This window comes from Ranitomeya imitator, chromosome 2 (genome assembly GCF_032444005.1).
Source record: "Ranitomeya imitator isolate aRanImi1 chromosome 2, aRanImi1.pri, whole genome shotgun sequence".
Lineage (NCBI taxonomy): Eukaryota > Metazoa > Chordata > Amphibia > Anura > Dendrobatidae > Ranitomeya > Ranitomeya imitator.
The window spans coordinates 464,411,153-464,436,879 of record NC_091283.1 but is presented as its reverse complement, the minus strand read 5'-3'; the positions used below and the strand labels follow the sequence as shown (position 1 = coordinate 464,436,879).

General features: G+C 46.5%; 1 protein-coding gene across 2 annotated transcripts in view; it reads left to right on the top strand.

Annotated features, from left to right (window-relative positions):
* LOC138664477 (cadherin-like protein 26) overlaps positions 1–25,727 on the top strand; it is a 170,260-nt gene that overhangs the window by 98,883 nt on the left and 45,650 nt on the right. For both annotated transcript variants that reach the window (XM_069751209.1, XM_069751208.1), the window contains exons 4-5: positions 1,918–2,067; positions 23,173–23,317. In XM_069751209.1, coding sequence (XP_069607310.1) covers positions 1,918–2,067; positions 23,173–23,317 — 295 coding nt within the window. The remainder of the gene's footprint in view (positions 1–1,917; positions 2,068–23,172; positions 23,318–25,727) is intronic.

The following is a 25,727-nucleotide window of genomic DNA, read 5'->3' as shown; positions in this document are numbered from 1 at the left end:
TAAGAACCACATAAAAATATGTGGTGGAAAGGAGATCAAATCATGCTGTGGTTATCTTACCCATTGTAACCCAGGTGAGAATGCACAGCAAAACAGGCAGCCCCAAGGGGACTATGCATTCTCACGTGGGTTACAATGGGTAAGTTAGTACATGCATACAATGCAATTGGTCAGCTTTTTTGACACCATACTATTTTCATTGCTATGTTATAACATAAAGGGCATAATTCCCATTCTACAACCTGAGTTACCCCAAGAAGTATACACGTTATCTCCAGGGAGTACATTTACTGTCCCTATGCTATATGGTAATATAGAGTTGGTAACATAAAATATAATAATACATAGATAAAGTTAAGATACAAGTAAATAAAGTTCTAAATATATCATACTAAATTAAAATAATAATGGTGTTTTTAGTATTTTTATTTATAGAAACCCCACAAATAAACATCCATATACTGTATTTGACATACAGGATAATATTGTATCTAAAGGGGGAACCTCAGTGACGTAACTAGATTTTGATGTTACTCAAAGAAACTTATAAATGGAACCCAACTACTGGTCATTCCATGGTACCTCCCGAGGGGTCTATCTAGATTATAATGAGTGTAACGGAATCTACTGTGCTGGAGTACCTCTTTCAGCACCCCCCGTGTTTCAGGAGGTCCACTCTGCTTTTGCTAGATTCTGAATGAAGGACGCTGGCAGGAATTTCTTGATTACATGAGAGCATATAAAAGCTGACTGCTTCTCCACGTATTTCCAGTCTAAGAACACCCTTTATTTACAGCACACAGAATATATAACACAGATACACCGGGCAGGCCAATAGGAAAACAGCAGGCCAGACATACATTTCAATAGCCGCAGGGGGCCGGAGCCTGCCGATATTTACTGTGGGAATTTCAAAGGTGGGGGAGGTCAGAAAGAGAATATCTTGTCCAGGGGCGCTGCCTGTGGACTGATGCATTTCACATGGACACTATTATACATACATATACTGCATAACATATTCTTGGTGCTGGGGGTTCTGTAACAATGAGCCCCAATGCAAACTATTGAATTCCCCTGTTCTTTTTATTTTGCAGTGCTCCACTCGTTGGCTTGTCATTCCGTTCCATCTCTCCACATCATTCCACATAACCTCCCCACTTTCCACTCACTGTTTGTTGGCTCATCATTCTGCACCCTGCCACTCCCATTCATGACTCCGTGGCATGCTACCCCTTCTACAGTTCTTCATTTTACTCCTTTCAGTTCTTCATTCTGCTCCCTCCTTTTTGTAATTTGCTCACCGAAGGGTGACCGCTGCTTCTGTGAAGACCCTCCAGAACCCAGTTGCAGTCCCCCCTCTTGTGACCACAGTTGTTATGCCCCCGAGGAGCCTCCTCTTTTAGCTCCATTCTCTTCTCCTACCTGGAGTCTTTTGCTTGGGATTCCAATGTGATTTACTCAATTGAAGATCTACAAAATATATGGACCTCCCAGCAGTGGCCATGTCATTTTTGGAAAAAGTATTTTACAACAACGACAAGCTTTTATGTTGTGTCTGTACTCATTATACATATTGCTTGTGAGATGATGGAGCTCAACTAGCATTTCTACTTTTGTTGGAATACTACAACTCTCAGTATGCTGATTAAGGCCGGTTTAATATTCAGTAACATTTTCCTGATACTGCTGATTTCATTAGCAATATAGTATACCTAAAAATAATCCCATTTGGTTGTCACACTTATGAAAGATGACACAATGAATACACACATCACGTGAATTTTGGTTAATAGGTTTTGCTGCCTTAGGGGTGTACTGGAGTGTCACATGCCCTGTGGGCAACCTTGGCACGTATATTTTAATGACACTGCATTATATTTTTGTCTTTCTTTGAACCCTTTTCCTGGTATCTGGCAGGTGCAACTGGAAGACGATGATCAACTTATATATAAGCTGCAGGGTAAAGGAGTGGATGAAGAACCCAAAGGGCTTTTCCATATAAATGAAGACAGTGGAGCAATTTACGTGCATGAGAAAATAGACTATGAAGCCACTTCTTTATTCCAAGTAAGTGACAGTTCTCAGCCTCAGGAGGAGAGATGATCTATTCACCCTGACATAGGCCAAGTCCTATGGATTTACATGGTATTTCAGGGACTAGGCAAATATTGTATCTACAGTTAGGGCCAGAAATATTTGTACAGTGACACAATTTTCGCGAGTTGGGCTCTGCATGCCACCACATTGGATTTGAAATGAAACCTCTACAACAGAATTCAAGTGCAGATTGTAACGTTTAATTTGAAGGGTTGAACAAAAATATCTGATAGAAAATGTAGGAATTGTACACATTTCTTTACAAACACTCCACATTTTAGGAGGTCAAAAGTAATTGGACAAATAAACATAACCCAAACAAAATATTTTTATTTTCAATATTTTGTTGCAAATCCTTTGGAGGCAATCACTGCCTTAAGTCTGGAACCCATGGACATCACCAAACGCTGGGTTTCCTCCTTCTTAATGCTTTGCCAGGCCTTTACAGACGCAGCCTTCAGGTCTTGCTTGTTTGTGGGTCTCTCCATCTTAAGTCTGGATTTGAGCAAGTGAAATGCATGCTCAATTGGGTTTAGATCTGGAGATTGACTTGGCCATTGCAGAATGTGCCACTTTTTGGCACTCATGAACTCCTGGGTAGCTTTGGCTGTATGCTTGGGGTCATTGTCCATCTGTACTATGAAGCGCCGTCCAATCAACTTTGCAGCATTTGGCTGAATCTGGGCTGAAAGTATATCCCGGTACACTTCAGAATTCATCCGGCTACTCTTGTCTGCTCTTATGTCATCAATAAACACAAGTGACCCAGTGCCATTGAAAGCCATGCATGCCCATGCCATCACGTTGCCTCCACCATGTTTTACAGAGGATGTGGTGTGCCTTGGATCATGTGCCGTTCCCTTTCTTCTCCAAACTTTTTTCTTCCCATCATTCTGGTACAGGTTGATCTTTGTCTCATCTGTCCATAGAATACTTTTCCAGAACTGAGCTGGCTTCTTGAGGTGTTTTTCTGCAAATTTAACTCTGGCCTGTCTATTTTTGGTATTGATGAATGGTTTGCATCTAGATGTGAACCCTTTGTATTTACTGTCATGGAGTCTTCTCTTTACTGTTGACTTAGAGACAGATACACCTACTTCACTGAGAGTGTTCTGGACTTCAGTTGATGTTGTGAACGGGTTCTTCTTCACCAAATTAAGTATGCGGCGATCATCCACCACTGTTGTCATCCGTGGACGCCCAGGCCTTTTTGAGTTCCCAAGCTCACCAGTCAATTCCTTTTTTCTCAGAATGTACCCAACTGTTGATTTTGCTACTCCAAGCATGTCTGCTATCTCTCTGATGGATTTTTTCTTTTTTTTCAGCCTCAGGATGTTCTGCTTCACCTCAATTGAGAGTTCCTTTGACCGCATGTTGTCTGCTCACAGCAACAGCTTCCAAATGCAAAACCACACACCTGGAATCCACCCCTGACCTTTTAACTACTTCATTGATTACAGGTTAACGAGGGAGACGCCTTCAGAGTTAATTGCAGCCCTTAGAGTCCATTGTCCAATTACTTTTGGTCCCTTGAAAAAGAGGACGCTATGCATTACAGAGCTATGATTCCTAAACCCTTTCTCCGATTTGGATGTGGAAACTATCATATTGCAGCTGGGAGTGTGCACTTTCAGCCCATATTATATATATAATTGTATTTCTGAACATGTTTTTGTAAACAGCTAAAATAACAAAACTTGTGTCACTGTCCAAATATTTCTGGCCCCAACTGTATCTATCTATCTATCTATCTATCTATCTATCTATCTATCTTTCTGTCTATCCACCCTTCCATCGATATATTGTCAACATATTTTACCTATCTATAACTTAGGTCTCATTCAGATGTTTGTGATGCACATAGGTGTTTTGTCTATCTTCTTCCCAGATAAAACATGTATCCATTATAATCTATGGCAAATTTTCTGCTGCGTTTTACCATACCAGCAAATTCTATGAGTTTTCAGAAATCTCATACACACGCCTTGTTTTTTTCCCTGACTGTTTTGTCAAAGAGCTGCGTTTTTGCAAAATGCAGCAGGTATCAGGTTTTGCTGCTGTGACGCCCAGGAGACCGGGATACCCAGCACCGGACCAATGGAGTCTGTCTCTTGAGGGGGATGTCACGGGTGGCTTGACCCGGTGCTGTGGCCTCAGGCAATGCACAGTGTAAGGGGTATCCATAATTTCCCACGGGATCAATAAAGTGTATCGTATCGTATCGTATCGTATCGTATCATGAGGGGACAGGCACTTACTTGATCAGCAGCAGGTTCTCCCAGCGGTGACGATCTCGATCCTGGATAAATGGCTATTGTCCAAATGAAAGACTGAGGCACTGAAACGTTTAACCAGTTTACTTTAACATAAAAGGATTTACAACCAGTCCTGTCACCGGAGTCTGTATGGGAACTCTGAGTTACTTTGACCCTGCCGGGGTCTTCGCCTCTTATTGTGCGCAATTTCTGTGTGGCCCTGCTGCTGTATGTGAACTGGCTGCCGGCCCAATCTGTCCCCTCCGGGTCCTGGTTCGACGGGCAACCCGAGTCCTTTTATCGGTTTACCCCCTCTGGGAGTACCGCTGAACTCTGTATCTGTTGCTGCGTCCGGCCCTAGTGAAGCTGATATCACCTCACGTTTTTCCGGTTGCTGTATTATATATAATGAATACAGCCACGGATCCGGTATCCGTCTTTGCGCCTGTTCTGGGTAGTGATTAATGCTACCCGGTTCTCACAATGTCCTTTTTCTCTATCCCTCTTCTCCTCAGGCCGGTGATTTAGGCCTGGTAACAGTCACAGGGCTGTTAGAGATTCAACTGTATGACCTCTCACTATCAGCTCCTTGGCCCAACTGCCATTTCTTCTCTCAGACCAGAATGGATCAAGGGGAGTCTCTGGAGCTCCCCCTTCTGGCCGGAGGTGGTAGTGCAGTCTTGCTATTTTAGTATTTGTACTTACTGTCAGTAACTATTTTTGTGGCAAATACCCCTAGGGGTGCCACATTCCCCCTTAGTTAAGAACAGTACTCCGGGACTGTGGGACAATAACATTTTGAAATAACAATTAATATGTACAGAGTCTTAAAAATGAAAAGTTACAAAAACCACTCAAGGAAACAAAAATAGAGTTCTGTAAAAAGTCACTTCAAATAGCGTCCATTAATACAGTTCTATCCTTGAAGGTATTAGGAACGGCACTGTACTTAGTGTCCAGGAATTTAGTTCCATTTTTCCAACGGAGTTATCAATATAAAGTCTAAAGAAAGTTCAAAAAGAGCAAAAAGCAAAGTTCAAAAAGCAGTCTTTCCGGAGCTTTGATTTAGTGCCTCTGGGCTGATAAAAAGTTCAAGAATATGCAATAAGTTCATACAGACAAGTCTCTGTAGGCACTGGGCTTAAACGTTGCAGACTGATAGCAATGACTATACTACATTTTCTGTTTAACTATATACGGCATAACATATATACAATTCACATTATGAGCTTTATAGTTGGTAATCTGCATACCTTGCCGGTAATTGACCCTGGGTACTACGCTGTGATCTACGTAATAGCGGTGTCTCTTCATGTGGTGTACTACTGTCTACTGCGGATGTAGTATCTGCCCGCTCTGCTAAAGATAATTCCACGACTATGGAGTTGGCAAGTCCACCGTGAATGGGATTACTCTGACCAGGAATCTGTTCTTCCTGGCCTGGAACCTCCTGTAGTACGGGGTCAGCCTCTTCCTGTCTTGGGACTTCTGGTATTGGGTTCGGTGTTGGGTAAAAGGCCACCATGGGAACCACTACTGCACCATGGTATGTTAGTAGGGTTTTGGGAAAGTCTCCTATACAGGTGTGATACACTTCCTCTTCTTTTTCCTTTACTGGTTGAACCTGTATGGGTTGAATAACTTCTGGTTCTGGCTGGACAACGTCTGGCTCTTTCAATGCTTCAGTGCTGCGCCAATCCTCTGGAATGCTCTACCCCAAGATATTAGGACCATCCATAATTTGCATAGTTTTAGGCGCTCGATCAAAACACATTTGTTCAGAGCGGCCTATCACGTTCACTAATCAAAGTTATGTTGTGTTTGTGTGTAGCCCATTCACTATCCCCATCTATTCCCCAACCCCTGAAGATGGCTGGACCATGATTGTAAATACATCATTGTAAATACACACCTGTACTTTGTATCTCCCCCACCTCATTGTAGATTGTAAGCTCTCACGAGCAGGGTCGTCTTATTTTGCTTTAATTATTGTATTGTTAACGTTGTTACTTATGACTTTTGTGTTTGAAACTGTTAAACTGTAAAGCGCTGCGGAATATGTTGGCGCTATATAAAGATTATTATTATTATTATTATTATTATTATGCTTCCGGACATAATTTAAGATTGTCTCTTGACACTAGTACAGATGTTAAGCCTCCGTTTTTGCTAATGAGACACATTTTAGGATTATCCACTCTTGTTGGTAAAACTGTGTAGGGTACGGCTTCCCACTGATTGTCCAGTTTATTGGTTCGACGATTTCTCTTGAGCACTTGGTCACCCGGTCTTAATGGGGTCGCTAGAGCATTCTGGTTGAAAGTTCGCTCTTGTCTTTCTCTAGTTTGCTGAAGGCTTCTTTCCACACTCTCTTGCACTTGGCGATACTGCTTTTGCCGTATGATATCCCAATTGGAGTCTTGAACTTCTGCGTCTGGTTTCAGAATTCCCATTTCTAGATCGATTGGTAATTGGCCGGGTCTTGCACGCATAAGGTAAGCTGGGGTGCAGTTGGTGGAGCTCACCGGGACATGATTATACAGATCCACCAAGTCAGGCAATTTCTCTGGCCATTGATTCCTTTCTGTCTCAGGTAAAGTCTTTAGTAGGTCTATTACAATATGGTTCATCTTCTCGCATAAGCCGTTTGTTTGTGGATGATAGGCCGTCGTCCGGATCTTTTTGCAACCATACATATTACAGAATTCTCTGAAGATCTCTGATTCAAAGGCTGTACCTTGGTCGGTGAGAACCTGTTCCGGATATCCATGGGGTCTACAAAAGTACGTTTGGAACGCTTTGGCTGCTGTTTTTGCTGTCAGATCTTTTACGGGTACTACTACCAAGAAACGTGAATAATGGTCCACGATGGTCAAGGCATAGACATAGCCGGACCGGCTTGGTGTCAACTTCACGTGGTCCATGGCTACAAGTTCAAGTGGTTGTTTGGTGATTATGGGCTGCAGTGGTGCTCTTTGGTTCTTTTGATCGTTTCTTCTGAGGTTGCACGGGCCACAATTTCTGCACCACTGTTCGATTGATTTTCTCATCTCGACCCAATAAAATCTTTCTCTTAGAAGTACTTCTAACTTTTTCCAACCGAAGTGACCAGCACCATTATGGTAAGCTTCGAGGACCATCTTCACATCTTGTTTAGGCACAATAATCTGCCAAACCAATTCATGTGTTTTCGGATTGGTGTATCTTCTACAGAGCTTCCCTTGATACAGGAACATTTTGCCTCTCTCTTTCCAGAGTTGATGCGTCTCTTCTGGGGCATCCTCATAGGGATATGCACTTTGCTCAGTCAACAGTTCCTTCACCAACTTCACAGCCGGATTGCTGTCTTGGGTGTCAGCCCATCTATGGTGTGCTAACGGATTAAAATTCACCTCTTGTTGTTTCTGATAGGTACTTGACTGATGATGTTTTGCCTTGGGACGATGGAAGGCTGGTAGTTCAATTTCTTCAAGCTCCCCCGTTTCCTCTTCTACATCTCTCAAGTATGGCATCCGGGATAGGGCATCGGCATTTCCATTCTTGCGACCTGCTCGATACTTGATTATGAAGTTGTAATTAGATAACCGGGCTATCCATCGCTGTTCTAACGCACCTAATTTGGCTGTGTCCAGGTGGGTCAACGGATTGTTGTCAGTATAGACAATAAATTCTGCAGCGGCCAGATAGTGTTTGAAACGCTCCGTCACAGCCCAAACTACTGCCAGTAGTTCCAATTTGAAGGAGCTGTAATTTTCTGAATTTCTTTCAGTAGGCCGGAGCTTTCTACTTGCAAAGGCGATGACTTTCTCCCGACCTTCTTGCTTTTGTGACAGCACCGCTCCTAGTCCCACATTACTGGCATCGGTGTAGAGGATGAAAGGTTTATGGTAATCTGGGTATGCCAGAACCTCTTCTCCGGTTAGTGCCTTCTTTAGTTGTTCAAAGGAGTCTTCCCTTTCGTCGTTCCACTGAAAAGGAGGGTTTCGGTTTGAAGGTTTCTTCGTCTGCCCTACCAAGGTGTCTTGCAAGGGTGCTGCCAACTTGGTAAATCCTTTTATAAATCTGCGATAGTAACCCACCAATCCCAGGAATTGTCTCACTTCTTTTGCGCTGGTAGGTCTTGGCCAATCCCTTATGGCGCTTATTTTCTCGGGATCTGGTGCTACTCCCTCCGAACTCACGATGTGTCCCAGGTACTGTACCTTTGGCTTGAGAAGGTGACATTTGGATGGCTTGACTTTCATGCCATACCTGGATAAGGCTTCGAACACTTCTGCCAGGTCTATTAAGTGTTGTTCGTAAGTCTTTGAGTAGACGATCACATCATCTAGGTACAGGAGGACGGTCTCGAAGTTCTTGTGTCCGAGGCAGCATTCCATCAGCCGCTGGAAGGTACCGGATGCGTTGCAGAGTCCGAACGGCATGCGATTAAATTCACATAGACCCATTGGTGTGGTGAATGCCGTCTTTTCCTTATCTCTCTCAGCCACAGGGACTTGCCAATACCCGCTTGTTAAGTCTAAGGTGGAAAAATAATTAGCAGATTTCAAAGCAGTTAAGGACTCTTCTATCCTAGGCAAGGGGTAGGCGTCTTTATGGGTGATGTTATTAATCTTCCGGTAGTCTACGCACATTCTCATGGTTCCGTCCTTTTTTTTGACAATCACTAGAGGGGCCGCCCAGGGGCTACAGCTGTCTCTTATTACCCCGGCCTGTTTCATTTCCCTCAGCATATCTTTTGCACATTGATAGTGAGCGGGCGGTATGGGTCTATATCTTTCTTTTATTGGGGGATGGTCACCTGTGGGGATTGTGTGTTCTACCCCTTCTATCCGTCCGAAGTCCAATGGGTGTTTACTGAAGACTTGTTCATATTCCGTCACTAGCCTATACACCCCTTGTTTTTGATGGGTAGTTGTTGAATTTATGCCCACGTGTAGCTGTTGGCACCAATCCTCCATTTCTCCATCTGAGCCATTGCCTTCCACCTGACAGGTTGGTTCTAAGGGCTCAATGGTTGTGATGGCATTGTTGTCAACAGTATATAGCTTTGCCATTGTAGCATACCTTGGCAAAGTGACCTCTTCCTCTCCACAGTTCAAAAGTCGTACCAGCACTCGTCCCCGGTGTACCTCGACTATCCCTCGTGCTGTGAGTATAGTGGGCCTGCTGTCGGTGTACACTGGTTCTATTAAGGCTTGATAATCTCGTCCCTTAGTACCAATGGCTGCTCTACACCATACCAGCATTTCTGTTTTTGGTGGGATTACAATAGACGTTGGATCACTTACCCTCACACTGCCGATTTCTCCACCTGCAACTTCTACCTGTTGCCTTAACATCAATACTTTTATTTCCCTCCGGAGAACTCTCTGCTGGCAGGATTGGGCAGTTTCAGCAATTTGCTGTAAGACAGAAATGACTTCGGAAAAGCAGTTCTCTAACACATTCATTCCTATCAATACAGTTGGTTCACAGTTCCGCCGGTCAACATCAACAACAATTATACCCTGTTTCTTCAGTTCTACTTTACCAATCTTTATGGTCATCTCCCTGAATCCTAGTTTCGGTACCAACTTACCATTACTGGCCCATATATCTAGTTCAACATCAGAGGGCCCTTTATCAATATCTGCATCAGCCCAGTACCTCTTATAAAGGATATACGGTATAGATGAAATCTGGGAACCTGTGTCCAGCAAAGCGTTGAGGGGAATTCCGTCCAGCACGATAGAGATAATGGGTCGTCCTCCGATGTACCTGTCGTGCCAGGGTGTTGGGCCTTGAAAGTTCATTCCTGCGAAGCGGCCCGCATTCCCAGGGGATTCCCGTTTAAATCACAATCTCGTGCAAAGTGGCCCGGCTGCTGGCAACGGCGGCAAATGGGCTGTCCATCCGGTTGGTAGCGGTCGCGGGGTCGTCCTCTCCATGTCGGGTATCTCCGGGGTCTCATCCATGGAACATCCTCTCTACAGTTTGCCAACTCCATCTTGTGTCCTCTCATCTCCTGCATGGTTTTAGCCATTGAAGCAACAACATCAGCTAAAGAGTCAAGCTTTTGTTGAAGAGCCTCATTAGTACTGGGCCCCAGGGGCTTAGCAATGGCCCCAGACATAGCTGATGTCACTGGCACTCCCTGTTGTTGAGGTGCCTCTGCCATGGGTTGCGCAGGATCCTGATCCCGAGGTGCCTCTGCCAGCTGGAGACGTATAGCGCTCTCCTTTAATTGGGCAAATGTCAATTCAGGGTTCTTAAAAACAAGCATGCTCACATGCCCCCGGTGAGAAGGGGTGTAGAGTCCCTCAATAAATTGATCTCTTAGCAGTTTATCCGCTCCGGTGTTAAAAATGGGTTCAGCCAGTGTAAGTGATTTAAGGGCTTCCTGCAGGTTTAAGGCAAAGTCTCTCACGCCCTCATTAGCTTTTTGTTTGCAACTAAAGAATCGTATTTTAGCTTTGCTGCTGGCCGTGGTTTCAAATGTAGCTTTTAATCCAGCAAATATGCGTTCAACAGTGCCTTTTAGATCAGCTGCCCATGCTGTGACTTCTCGCTTAGCATGGCCACTTAACTGCATCATCAGGAGACTAACACGCTGAACTTCACCCACAGGGAACATGTCAAAATGGGCCAGCATCTTTTCTCTGAAATCGTCAAGGGTATTAGGCTCACCTTCATACATTGGAAGCCATGGGCCACCCGGGGTATATGGCATCAGCACCGGCATGATGGGCGCCACTCCTTGCACCGCTGCGCTGCCGGACTCTCTATTGACACTCTGTCTTTCAGCTGCATTAGCGTTGCCGAGTGCTGCGGCGTCTCCGTGCTGCGACATACTGTGCCCCCTTAGTTAATCCGGACCCTTCCGGTCCTCCGCTTCCGTCGGGATAGTGTAGATTCGTTCCGCTGTGCAGCAGGATCGATTTTCCCCTTGCTCTGATGTCAGAGCGCTCAGCTTGGTGCCGCCCACAATGACACGCCCCCTGCTGCTCCCACCCACCGCGCTCTGTAATGGCGGATTCTGAAGTTTTTCAGTTAGACTGGGGCTCAGGTGATGGCGTAGCTCAATTAACAGTCTCGTGCCTAACGGTTATGAAGTGATTACCTCAGGGGATGGCGGCCATCTTTACTCCATTATAACCAATGGGGAAAAGTCACTTTCAATAGTTTTCAATGGGGAATGGATTTTTCTTTAATAAAGTCAATTTTCAAGATTTTTCATCCCAGTTTTCACAGTTTTGGGCTCCAATCACGGCACACAATACCCGGTATACGGGCTGGCTAGATCCTGTTCGTGACGCCAATTGTGACGCCCAAGAGACCGGGATACCCAGCACCGGACCAATGGAGTCTGTCTCTTGAGGGGGATGTCACGGGTGGCTTGACCCGGTGCTGTGGCCTCAGGCAATGCACAGTGTAAGGGGTATCATGAGGGGACAGGCACTTACTTGATCAGCAGCAGGTTCTCCCAGCGGTGACGATCTCGATCCTGGATAGATGGCTATTGTCCAAATGAAAGACTGAGGCACTGAAACGTTTAACCAGTTTACTTTAACATAAAAGGATTTACAACCAGTCCTGTCACCGGAGTCTGTATGGGAACTCTGAGTTACTTTGACCCTGCCGGGGTCTTCGCCTCTTATTGTGCGCAATTTCTGTGTGGCCCTGCTGCTGTATGTGAACTGGCTGCCGGCCCAATCTGTCCCCTCCGGGTCCTGGTTCGACGGGCAACCCGAGTCCTTTTATCGGTTTACCCCCTCTGGGAGTACCGCTGAACTCTGTGTCTGTTGCTGCATCCGACCCTAGTGAAGCTGATATCACCTCACGTTTTTCCGGTTGCTGTATTATATATAATGAATACAGCCACGGATCCGGTATCCGTCTTTGCGCCTGTTCTGGGTAGTGATTAATGCTACCCGGTTCTCACAATGTCCTTTTTCTCTATCCCTCTTCTCCTCAGGCCGGTGATTTAGGCCTGGAAACAGTCACAGGGCTGTTAGAGATTCAACTGTATGACCTCTCACTATCAGCTCCTTGGCCCAACTGCCATTTCTTCTCTCAGACCAGAATGGATCAAGGGGAGTCTCTGGAGCTCCCCCTTCTGGCCGGAGGTGGTAGTGCAGTCTTGCTATTTTAGTATTTGTACTTACTGTCAGTAACTATTTTTGTGGCAAATACCCCTAGGGGTGCCACACTGCATTTTTGGTGCCAAAACCTGATGAAGTTGAATCAGATGGTTTTTTTATGCACTAAACTTTATCAGAATGCTAGAGACAAATGTACCCTGACAAAAATGTAGAATAGCAGGAACGTGGGATGCAGTGACGAGCAGGAGGCAGATCAGTTAAAGGGTTTATTACAGGGGATACTCCATGCAGGGAGAGAAAAATTTAAGAGGGGATTAAAACTGGGGTAAGATCAAATGGTTATGAAACAGGTAAACTTATCAGTCTGGTGGTTTCTGGGCTGTGGAAGCTTGAAATCCCATAAGTGACGCGTGAAGTCTCTGGCCTGTTCCTGAAGGAAGTTGATGCACTGTCTCCGGACGGAAGCGGCGTATCCTGGCTCTCCAAAGTCCTGGGTTACTTGACAATTGGGTATACGTGAATCCCCATGAGTTTCTCTACCCATCTTTTTTTACTCATTTACCCCTTCAACCCAACGGCCCGACCACTTTATCTGAAATAAAAACTGACCACAATGGTTATTTGGATAAGCTGGCCACAGCAGCCGTTTTATTAACACATAATAACAAACAGTTTATTTATTAAACATTAACCACGGGGAGGGCGGTCCTCGAAGCCCCAAAATGTAATAAACTTGGCCTCCAGACCATAAAACTTGTCCTCCATAACCGTAAAAACTTGGCCTCCAGGTCGCGTCTTGCCTCTAGCCGCTACGCTCCAGCTCAGAGACGCCTATAGACTCACCCGGCCAATTTCCTCCAAAATTACCCATGTATCCTAATTATCACCTCCATGTGATCTTTTGTTCCATTCCAAATTTGTTCACCCACGGGGGAGTCCAGGACCTTTGAGATCCCCTCCCCTCCGATCCACCATTTCCATCACCACCAACCTCGAGGACCTCCCCCCCACGCCTTGCTGCCGCGACAAAAACAACAGAAAACATACTGCAATAATTCAAGCAATACAATAATAATAACCCCTTTTTTTTTAATGACCTTGACGTCACCTATGGACGTTCCCAAAGCAACCAACAAAATAGAGGGAGGGTGGGTGGGAGCTTGTTTCTAGTACGGTGGGGAACCTAAAATGGTTGCCCCACTGAGATGGCCGTTGCCCCTTATACTGCCCGCCCTTACTCCGCCTCCTCTCCCTATTCCCCCCCCCAGCCATACATCATTCCCCAGATTCAAACTTATTAACCCTTCCCCACCCAAAATTCCTTCTACCCAATGCTTTCTCATGTATTATCACTTAACCCTGTCACGGCGTCCTCCCTTTGAAGGCCTGCGGCCCAGTACGGCCTTACTTGACAATTGGGTATACGTGAATCCCCATGAGTTTCTCTACCCACCTTTTTTACTCCTCATTTACCCCTTCAACCTAACGGCCCGATCACTTTATCTGAAATAAAAACTGACCACAATGGTTATTTGGATAAGTTGGCCACAGCAGCCGTTTTATTAACACATAATAACAAACAGTTTATTTATTAAACATTAACCACGGGGAGGGCGGTCCTCGAAGCCCCAAAATGTAATAAACTTGGCCTCCAGACCATAAAACTTGTCCTCCATAACCGTAAAAACTTGGCCTCCAGGTCGCGTCTTGCCTCTAGCCGCTACGCTCCAGCTCAGAGACGCCCATAGACTCACCCGGCCAATTTCCTCCAAAATTACCCATGTATCCTAATTATCACCTCCATGTGATCTTTTGTTCCATTCCAAATTTGTTCACCCACGGGGGAGTCCAGGACCTTTGAGATCCCCCCCCCCCTCCGATCCACCATTTCCATCACCACCAAACTCGAGGACCTCCCCCCCACGCCACCAGCATAAATGTTCTGATCCCTTAAACATTTATGTCACGCCATACCAAAATACCTTTCTCAATGCCCTCTTGAATCGCCAGACACCACAGATCTAGACCTATCGCATTTAAATGGACCCCATCTTTCCTCCAGTATTCCCCTTGCCCAGACTCTAGATCCTTATGCCGAACCACAAGTGCCCCATTTCTCACCATAAAACGTGAAATCGCTCTGTTTAACTTAATCCTCGCCTTGTTCACACCATGAACAGATCTTGCCCCGCGCCAAACCTTCCTGGGCACAATGTCTGACCAAACCACCAACAAACGTGGAAACATAGACCAAAGCCGTAACATGTCAAACTTGATATCCCTGATTAGTTCCCTACAGGGACGTTTGCCCAAGTCATTGCCCCCCAAATGAACCACCAACAAGTCTGGTACCCGATCCAATCGAACAAATCTGTGGAATTCTGACAGCAATTGCTTCCACATCATACCCCTTTTTCCGATCCACCTCAGGGTTCCAAGCGATCGGGTCACTCCCAGTTGTCTCCCGTCCGGATGCACGTCGGCCCTCACTGCCGCCCAATAGACAAATGAATGACCCATGATCCAAATAAGTAATTGCCTCGGCTCTGAAAATAGAAAAGAAACATCAACACTGTATAACTGAAAAAGGAAAACCGTGGTCAATTAGATCAATCCGTCACAACAAAGAAGGGCGAATGTAAGAACGAAATCTTACTGATTCCCAACGACCGATCCTCTGAACCATTTCATCTCCCAAACCCCTCCTGGCAGCCTCCGTTGCCGCCCCAATCCGGAATGAATGTCCACTAAAATTTTTCGCTGGAATGCCCCCTTTTTCCAAACAACGTCTAAATACAGTCAAAAACTGAAAACGGGAGAGGAATGACCCATCCTTATGCACTAACAATGGGCAGTCCCCCAAACCTGGCCCAGACAGGAATTCTCTCAAACATTTTACCGGGCAAACTGGCGAGCCGTTTACCTCAAAAAGAACCACTCGACAACCTTTTCCTGAAGTATCCGTTTTGGAAGAACGCAAAAATATCACTAGCCTGTCCCCAAACATGTCCACATCCTGCCTCAGTATACCACCTTTTTTATACCTGGAAGGACTAACCAATTCACCTAAACGAAAAGCACCGAAAAATGCTAAAGAAAATGCTAATCTAAACAAAATTACTTCCCCCATATCCGAACACACTGCCTCCAACTGATTTTCCAGATTTAGTAAAACTTCATATGACACCGGACGCCTACCGTCTGACACCTTCCAACCTTTACGACAGCCTTTTACCACCTGCCGGACCAGAAACGATTTTGTCAAATCCTTCAACCCCCTAAGTTTAAAGCCAAAAGCCAAACCTGATAAAGAATTATTGATTTTTGACACTGACCATCCTGTCTCCCAGATATGACCGATAAATAAAATCAATTTGCTTTCGTCCTCTAAATCCACACCCATCTGATATTTCCACCGTACCCAAGAATCCCAGGCCCTCATATAGTGCGACCAAGCTCCAGCCGACAGCGATCTGGCCAACAAGTCTCTCACTGCCCCAGCGGAAGATTCCATAGCTCCTCTGAACAAACCTTCCCTGTGGGTTCCACTTGAGGTGCCAACTCCCGAACACGATCCCACTGTGAAGAAGAAAGAGCTTCAAGAATGTTGTTATATTTCAAAACCCCAAGCTCCGCCGTGACCCACAAATTAAAATTCAAACCAACCCAAATCAGGTGCTGCAAAACTCGCAGAAGAGAGTGTTTTGATGATGACAACGAATTAATAGCCTCCATGGCCCCAACTGAGCCGCAACGAAAACATATTTTCTTGTCTCGAACATTGCCTCCCCATAGTGTCAAAGCTACCACGATAGGAAAAACTTCGCAGAGTGTAAGATCAGCTACCAAACCGTTATCTTTCCACGTTTTTGGCCACTCGGCCACAAACCATTCGTTCCGAAAGAACAAAGAAAAACCTGATTCGTCCGCCGAACCGACCAAGATGCCGAGAAACTCCGCCGACACCACCGGCGCAATCCAAAGTGACTTTCCATTTTATGATTCCAGAAAAAATTCCCAAACTTTCAAATCATCCTTCAGGTCCCTCCTAAGCCGTATGAAATGATTCGGCGCTCTAATCCCAACCGTGGCCAATGAAAGTCTACGACAAAAAACTCTTCCCATTGGCATGATCCGACATGCGAAGTTCAGTTTACCAAGCAACGACTGGACCTCGCGAAGTGTTACCTTCTTCAAGCTACCCACACTCTTCACCTCCAATCTCATGTTCACCAATTTGTCCTCTGACAATCTACACTCCATTGCCACCGTGTCGATTTCAATACCCAGAAAACTCAAAGATGTAACAGGCCCAACAGTTTTTTCCGCTGCCAACGGAACGCCAAATCTTTTAGCCACCCCTTCCATCGAGTGAAGTAAAACCGAACAATCCGAAGAAAAAGCTGACCCGACAAACAGGAAATCATCCAAATAATGAACACAAGAACCGAGTCCTGTCACGTCCTTAACTACCCATTCTAGAAATGTACTAAATGCTTCGAAATAGGCGCATGACAGTGAACACCCCATCGGCAAACAACGATCCACAAAAAATCCCCCGTCCCAAAAACAACCAAGCAAATGCATACTGTCCGGGTGAACTGGTAGCAGTCTAAACGCTGCCTCAATGTCCGTCTTTGCCAACATGGCCCCTTGTCCACATTTCCTAACCCACGACATTGCCGAATCAAAAGAAGTATATAACACAGAACACAATTGGGGGTCAATTCCATCGTTAACCGAAGAGCCCTTCGGAAATGAAAGGTGATGAATCAACCTGAACTTGTTAGGCTCCTTTTTTGGCACAAGCCCCAATGGCGACACTCTCAGGTTATCGATGGGGGCCGTGTCAAACGGGCCAGCCATTCTACCTAAGGCCACTTCTTTTTGTAATTTTTCAGTGACCACTTCTGGGAATTCCCTGGCTGATTTCAAATTCTTGGTTGATAACCTCACCTCCATCTCGACAAAAGGGATCTTGAATCCCTCCCGAAAACCATCACGCAACAATTTTGCAGCCTCTTTGTCCAGGTATTTATTTAGAAAGTGCTCCATCTCTTCCAGCCGAACTGGTGTCACCCCTTTTTTCAAAACCCTCAGATCCCTTCTGTCTTCCTCCCTTGAAGCACTTCGACACCCCGTGATTACCTCCGCAGGCGAAACACTCGTGTTTAAATTTGCACTTGGTACCAAACCTGCATGCGCCGTCATTGTATAAGAAGCACAGTCCTTTCTGTGCTGCCACCGAGTGCCCTGACTGCCCTGAACCCCCGGTGCCCCCAAGAAACGATTGTGAACCCGGACCCCTTTACCAGGGGCCGTCACTCTCATCCAAAGAGCTATGTCTTTATGATCCCACCTAATGTTCGGACGAACTGCTTTCCTCTGGCGGAATTGCTCATCATATCTCAGCCATCCTTGTCCCCCGTATACTCTATATGCCTCCCCTATGATATCCATATAGCAGAATAGGGGCGAACAATTTTCTGGCGCTTTTTCCCCAATCACGGTAGCCAATATAGCGAAAGCCTGTAACCAATTATTGAATGTGCGGGGTATCAAACGAAAACGTCTCTTTTCCTCGTCTTCCTTTTTAGACTCATCCCGTCTGACCCTATCTAAATTAAAACGTTCGAGTGGGAGAAGCGAGAATATTTCCACGTATTCCCCCTTCGAAATCCTATCCCTTGCTTCCTGCTTTAAATGTGTTCCCAGTGGCCCCTCAAAACAGACATACACTTCACCTTTCGCAGCATCCCCTATCTTTTCCCCCGTTATCAACTGCCGTGGATACCTGACCCGTTATCGCGTTGCCCGAAGCCGCCACATCCCCAGCCGCCGCAGTAACCCCCATTGCCTCGCTCTGGACCACAGGGCGTGACTCTAGACCCCTTCCTCCATCCCCCATACCCCTTCTATTACCTAACCAAGCCGCCGAAGGAGATAACGTGCCCTGTGTACTCCCCGCCTCCCATAAACGCACTAAATCTTTAAGACTTTGTAATAAAACACCAGAGCCGCCACTAGCCCCCCCAACAGATAAATCCTCCCCCCCGCGTTCACATTTGAGGCTAGTACAGGCAAGTAAAAGGAAGTGACATCTCGCTCACCTGGCTGCCTGGGTGCTGTGTTCCCAGCAGCCCCCAGTCCAGCGTCCTGACGCGATCTCTCTGGGCGCGTGCTTCTTCCATCTTCATGCTGTCCCATGGATGTTGACATAGTGTGCAGCCGGCCCGACTCGACCGCTGCCTCCCCAGTGTCCATGAGTCCTACATATCCTGGTTCAAATCCGGCTGATGCTCTTCTTCTTCTAGATGAATGGCCTAATTCATGCTCCCCCCTCCTCTCCCCCTCCCCAGTGGCCGGAGATTCCCTCTCTCCTTCTTCACAGCGATCCCCACCAGGCCTGCGTTCAGCTTGGCCCCCCCTCTCCCTCCCAGCTGCAGCACAGGGACCTCGAGCTCTGTTCTCTGTAGCAGCAGCAGCCAGTGAGCGGGAGGAGTTTCCCCACTGCCACTCATCAGCCACCCTGCGTGCTGGTGCTTGCCCCGCCGACTCCTCACTGCTGCTGGAGGAATGCCGAGCCTGGGACCGAACCGAAGGGGCCCCAGCCGTACCTGACCCTGGATCCCTGGTTCCTGCTGCTGCCGGTGAGTGCTCGCGTTGCCGGCTATCCCCCTGCGCTGAAGGCACCTGACTAGCAGGCCCTCGTGTGCACCGCAGTACCTCTCTGCCCCGCCGAGCCGAGCCCGTTCCTGGTTGGGCAGCGGCCGCTCCTGCTCCTGGATCCACACTTCCTCCAGACGCCATCGCTGCAGGGGAGGCCGACACCTCCCCCTGTTGCAGGCCCCGCCGGTTTTGCGCATTCCTCCCTAGAGGGGCTCCTAATACGGCGCCGTGCCCTGGGGGTAGCCTCAGGGCTGAGGCGCTCCGGAGGCCTGGACCTCCGAGTCCGTCGCCCTGCACTTAATCCTTGGGGTTGCACGGCTCCCCCGTCAGGCAGCAGGCCCTGAATGGATGCCTGCAGCCATCCCGCACCCCTGGTTCCCGCAGCAGCTCTCAATTGCTGCAGAATCGCCTCAATCTCCATAACTAAAAAATAGCTCTGAGCTTGTTTCTAGTACGGTGGGGAACCTAAAATGGTTGCCCCACTGAGATGGCCGTTGCCCCTTATACTGCCCGCCCTTACTCCGCCTCCTCTCCCTATTCCCCCCCCCAGCCATACATCATTCCCCAGATTCAAACTTATTAACCCTTCCCCACCCAAAATTCCTTCTACCCAATGCTTTCTCATGTATTATCACTTAACCCTGTCATGGCGTCCTCCCTTACTGGAACAACGTACGTGATGTGAAGCAATCTCTGACACCGCCGGAAGATGTCTCAGTCCAGTGGCGGTGATGGGGATGAAGCTACCTGGCTCTAGATGATTAGCCTGATCAGATTCAGCCCGCACAGTCGCGTCAGTCAGCGGAATGATGCGGGTTGGGCTCTCAGTCGCAGGGGTGAGTGGGCACACAAATATATGTCCCTCACAATCGGTGTGTGCAAGGGCTAAGGAGCTGCAGCGCAGGCCTGATTTATCGCGTGGCCCCATGGAGAGTGAGTCAACCTTCTCCTGCTGTGCTCTCTGTCTTCCCGCCAATTGTCCCGCTTTCCTGCCCACCGTCCCTTTTGTCCCTGACATGCCCCCTACAGTTGAGTGCAAAGGTCTGTCTGGGTCAGAAAGCTTTCCTACCAGCAACAATGGTGACAGCCCCGATAGTTCCAGAACCGACACGAGAGAGGCATCACCGGTCCGGTCCATCTTCCTACAAAAACACAGCAATAAAAACACAGCAAAAACTAAGCAAAAAAGACAGCAAAACCTGCTTTTTGAAAGTAGTTTAAACGCAGCTTAATCTTTACATAAAAAAGGCAGCAAAAACTCAATGTGTGAACATAGCCTATGGGGCTGTTCACAGGGCCATTTATTCCGGCAGCTTATAAGAAAAGTGCCAATACTAGTCTATGGGTCACTGAAAAACGTACAATCAAATGTATGGCATCCATAAGATATCTGATCTGCGTGCTGTTCGTTTTTAACAATGCAAAAGATAGGAGAAGCTTTGTCATTTATTTATCCTTATGTGAAAACAGTGTTGTCACACTAAACGAAACACTGAAGACACACTGACCAAAAGGGTTCCCTCACACTGGTGAGTAGCCAGTGTATATTTTATCCGATGTTTCAAATGACCATACGAGACCCCTCATGTGCGTTCAAGAGCCCCACAACCAGGAAAGCAGATAGTCCCAGTAAACCATAGGTGAGGCATACACTGCAGGTTTTGGATGTCCAACCCCACCAGCTTAGCCGTGAGAAGGGACTCAGGAGTTGTGCCAGCTTCGACTGATTGAAAACAGGGCCACCGACACTCTGTCGGATTTGATACAGGAATTGGTCCTTTAGGATACCCGGAACGTCGAGGAGGACGATAAGCTTGACCGAAAAGAATTGGCTACCTGCCAAATCAAGGATCAAGTGGAAGCCTGGAATCAAGTACCCAGTCCCAAACAGCCTGAACCTAGGAGTTGTTTGTCGCATTGGGACCTGGTGCCTCAAGCGGGAGAAGGAGCTGGAGAAGTTGTTCCGTTGGTATTGGCAGAACAGTATTATTGAGCTGAAGACATATTATTCTTCGGTGTGTCAAGAGAAATAGACCATTGTTCAGATGAGCCTAAACGTTGACTCTTGAATTGATAGTTGTTGCAACTTATTGTGCTGCTATCCTTGGAAGACAGGGACGCAGGGTAATTGAACAATCAATGTTGCTAATATGATGATTACCCATTGTATTAGTACATGCAGCTTGTTTACCTGCAAACAGTGAAGGACAAACTATGGAGATTGAATACTCGAACAATGAAAGATAACCTCATTCCACCTTCTCCCTGGCCTGTGTATGATGGCCTGAAGGACAATTGTGAACTGTAAAAGGGATCTGCCTCTGTTCCCAGAGAGACTCTACATGAGAGTATCTAATTTACCTAGGCTTCATCTGGGGGAATACAGATTTGAGACACTCTAAAGGACACCAGCTTAGGGGACCACAGCCCCAGCTCTAGGAATACAGAAATCCTCAATTGACCATCAGTGAACCCATGGAGATGTTTGAAGAAGCCAGGGTGGGACAATCAGGTCCCCTGGCCCCATGGAGACATATGAAGAAGCCAGGTTGGGATAATCAGGTCACCTGGACATGTATCTCAATGGACTGTCAGCTTCCTAACCTTGCCGCTACCCCCTCTCTGTGGGTGCCCAAAAAGCGGGGTGCCACTTGCTGGGGTATTTGGCACTGGAAGCCTTGAAGTCGCAGCTGCTTGTCACGACATTGTTGGGTGTCCCAGGACCAGAGGCTCCTTCCCTTTTGCTAATGATAGGGATGCCTTAGCTTGCCCTGTTTCCCGGATTACTTCTGATGGTGAAGACGCTAGGGCCACGTACCTTGCCTTAGCTCCTGAATCCATGCTCAATCTGTACTCTTCTTCCACCCAGGGAAGAGAGGAGTAGTAGTGTACCGTAATACACCAACCAGACTAACAAGGTAATACGAACAGTGATAAAGGAAAATACCAATCATACAAATATATTTACATAATCAATAGAGGTAAACATCATGGAGTGGAGGATGGGGTTAAATCAAAGTAGGAGAAGAAAGGGAATTATCACACACTCAAAACCAAGCACCAACAATCTCCAGCCATGCAGCAAAAGCTACTCTGAAAATGAGAGCTAGCCAGGACACAGTTTGTATAGGAGATGGGAGTGGCTAACAGTGCACAGATGAGAGCCTTATGGCAGGAAAGCTCTCCAGGAGCTCTCAACTAAGCAGATTAACCCCTGCACTGATAAAAGAAACTTACACCATTTAATATGAGGTTGAAGAGCTTCTAATTATTGCAAGAGTAGGAGAAATCAGACACTGCAGTCTTCTTGCTCCTCTCTGTTGTGGTAAACCCCTGACACTGCTCTAATCCAGGCGAGTCAGTGGAAGAATGAGACTCTGTTATTTGCACCATCTTGTGCATTTACTGGGACTGTACTATGTGGTATTGTCTGTTGGTGGTTCAATAAAGTATTGCCACACTATTTTACCCTCACTCTGTGTTGTCTGAGTAGTATTCTGCCCACAGGAAAGGAGTGCGAGCATTCAGTAGGATAAGCCCTGGTCCATGCGATCTCTCTAAAGACAGCTGGGCCAGCGGATGAGAGCACCCACTGACCCTCGTGTCTCCACAAGATACTTACTAAATATCAATGACACACTGACCAAGCACACATATCACACCCATACCATTTTTTTTTTGCATACATGAAAAATGCTGTTGTCTAAATCACGTCTTACATGTATCTATCTATTTATCTATCTATCTACACGTAGCTATCTATTTATCTATCTATTATCTATCTATCTATTTATCTATCTATCTACACGTAGCTATCTATTTATCTATCTATTATCTATCTATCTATCTATCTTTATTTTCACGTAGCAAATTAGGTGTTGATTTAAATCATTTTAACACCCCAATTAAAAACAATCACCTTTCCTATAGATAATTGGCCAGAACTTTCTGCGGACCATATGCTCGGCAGCTGCTTTGTTATCTCTCACCATTGCCGCGTTTTGCTTTATTAGCACCAACTGCTGAAGTTCTCTGCAACTTTAGTAATCCTTTTTGTTTCTTTGCAGTGGAAATTCAATGCAATCAACAAAACTTCCATGAAAGTGGGTACAAGACTCGGGATTCATCTGAAGATCCTGGACATCAATGATAATGCCCCAGAGTTCAAAAACAAGACTTTTTACATATCAGTTAATGAATCCACTCTGCAAGGTACAGTATGGCGAGACAAGTCTCTGTACCATCTGCTTGCTGCTGTCGGGTCAGCTCATTTGCTCCATTCTGCTTCTTCCTAATTGCACTGCTAGGCACAAATTGCCATGTGATGTAGGGATAATAAACAGCTCCTGTCAGGCCCATGCTGCCGCTTATCTGCTGTTTCCGTACATTTTTTATCTTATTTTATTTCTATCCGTCACTATATTAATGTCATACTCTGTTTTATCCTGAGATGTCATGTATGGTTTTTACTATGTGTATTAAGTGCAGAGTGCACAGCATTATTATTATTATTTATTATTATAGCGCCATTTATTCCATGGCGCTTTACATGTGAGGAGGGGTATACATAATAAAAACAGGTACAATAATCTTGAACAATACAAGTCATAACTGGTACAGGAGGAGAGAGGACCCTGCCCGCGAAGGCTCACAATCTACAAGGGATGGGTGAGAATACAGTAGGTGATGATAGGACAGCATCATATAAGGCGACAATAGCTCCAATATGGCATCTGAAATTGTATGGGAAATAGGAGCTGCAGAGCAGTATAGTACGGCCCCGGAGGAGCTTATTAATGTTCGGAGGCGGTATCGAGTAATCAACTTAAGGCCTTAGTTGTGGCATCATAATAGTTGGTGATCGGGAAGTATTCAACATATTCTGCAGAGATATGAGCATTGTCAATCATGGTAGCCATCATGCATGGCAGGCCTCTCAATGGGTATGAGATACATAAGAATCACCTGGACTAGTTTCCATGGGTCCTTTGGAGAAAATGATTCTGAGGTACATCCTCTGCTTAAAGGGAACCTGTCACCCTTAAAATGGAAGATGAGCTAAGCCCACCAGCATCAGGGGTGTGACGCTTCCAAGGAGGTGGAGCTAGAGTGGACCCTCTGGAGTGTGGAAAAGACCTACCCCTGGGCGAGCTGACCTAGTGAGGCCGACCCTTATACAGGGACCGTCAGGAGCAGGCCCAGAGGTCACCAGACCACAGCAGCTAATACCGAGAGGGACGGCTCAGAAGGAGGGAGGAAGGAAAAGAGACAAAAACCTAGAGGGACCAGGGACAGAAATACAAGAACCTAGAAGACAACAGCTATGGGAAGTACACACAGAACAGTACTGGAGTACGGAGAGGCTGGGATGACGACGGATCTGCAGAGAGAGAGAGCGGATTAAAAGAAAAATGAACGGTAGGAAATGCCACGCTGAGACAGAAAGGAGCACGGACACAGAATAGCGCAGGACGCAGTGAAAGGCAGGAAGAAGCCAGACACTGAGAACAGAGGAGCCAGAGACAAAAGCGGAAGGCTAATGAAGATCAGGCACCCCCATGCAGGGGAGGCGGACTGATATACCAAATACCTCACTCTGATTGGTTGTAGGGGATCACCGGATCCAGGTATCCAGTAACAGAGGGATTGTAATGCGTGCACCCTCTGGTGAAGCCAGGACGCCTGCGCAGGAGACGGATCCCTCCAGCAGAGCCAGAGACCGGAAGTAGAGCAGGAGCACCTTGGAGACGGACACGCTGAAACCCGGAAGCAGAAGGAGCAGACGCCGCTGCAGGACCATAGAGAACAGCGCACTGGGACCGTGGAACAGAGAGGCAGGGACGAGCAAAAGGAGCAGCCGCCGAGGAGGCAGAGCGAGTGCACCGGGACCCCGAAGTGAAACGGCAAGGGTGAGTAGGAGCGGCGACACTAACAAGGGGCTTATCTACAGCATTCTAGAATGCTGTAGATAAGCCCCCGATGTAACCTGAAAGGTGAGAAAAAGAGGTTAGATTATGCTTACCCGGGGGCGGTCACGGTTCTGTTCGGGTCCGATGGGAGTTGCGGTCCGGTCCGTGCCTCCCATCTTCATAGGATGACGTCCTCTTCTTGTCTTCAAGCTGCGGCTCCACTTGATGTGATTCAGAAATCAGCTGAGAGGAGCTTAAAAAAGATAGACAAGCGAGCTAGAAAGTCTCCCATTGGATTCTCAGATAACTCATTATGCAGCCATACACAGTGCAACACAAAGACTATAGAAAGCAAACAGTGCAACATCTTTCATTAAACCCCATTACAAATATATATTTAGCCCAAAGTACAAGCATTTAGGTGAGGAAAAAAATGTCTCCAAAAGTGGACAACCCCCCCCATACACATTACAGTAAAGTCAGCCGAACTCACCAATATTAACTTGAACCAATATCAACGGGATTGGCCAACAGTAATGTGTATACGAACCTCCCAACTCTCCCCCACAGAATAAGCAGGCCTGTTGAATTTAAATGGCCATTTTGTTTTGTAGCGGGGTTAAGCGTGTCTCAAAGAGAACACAGGAACGCCTGGCTAAGCCAAACTGTGTATGAGGGAATCGGGGGAGATACCTGTTGGTCAAACTATTATT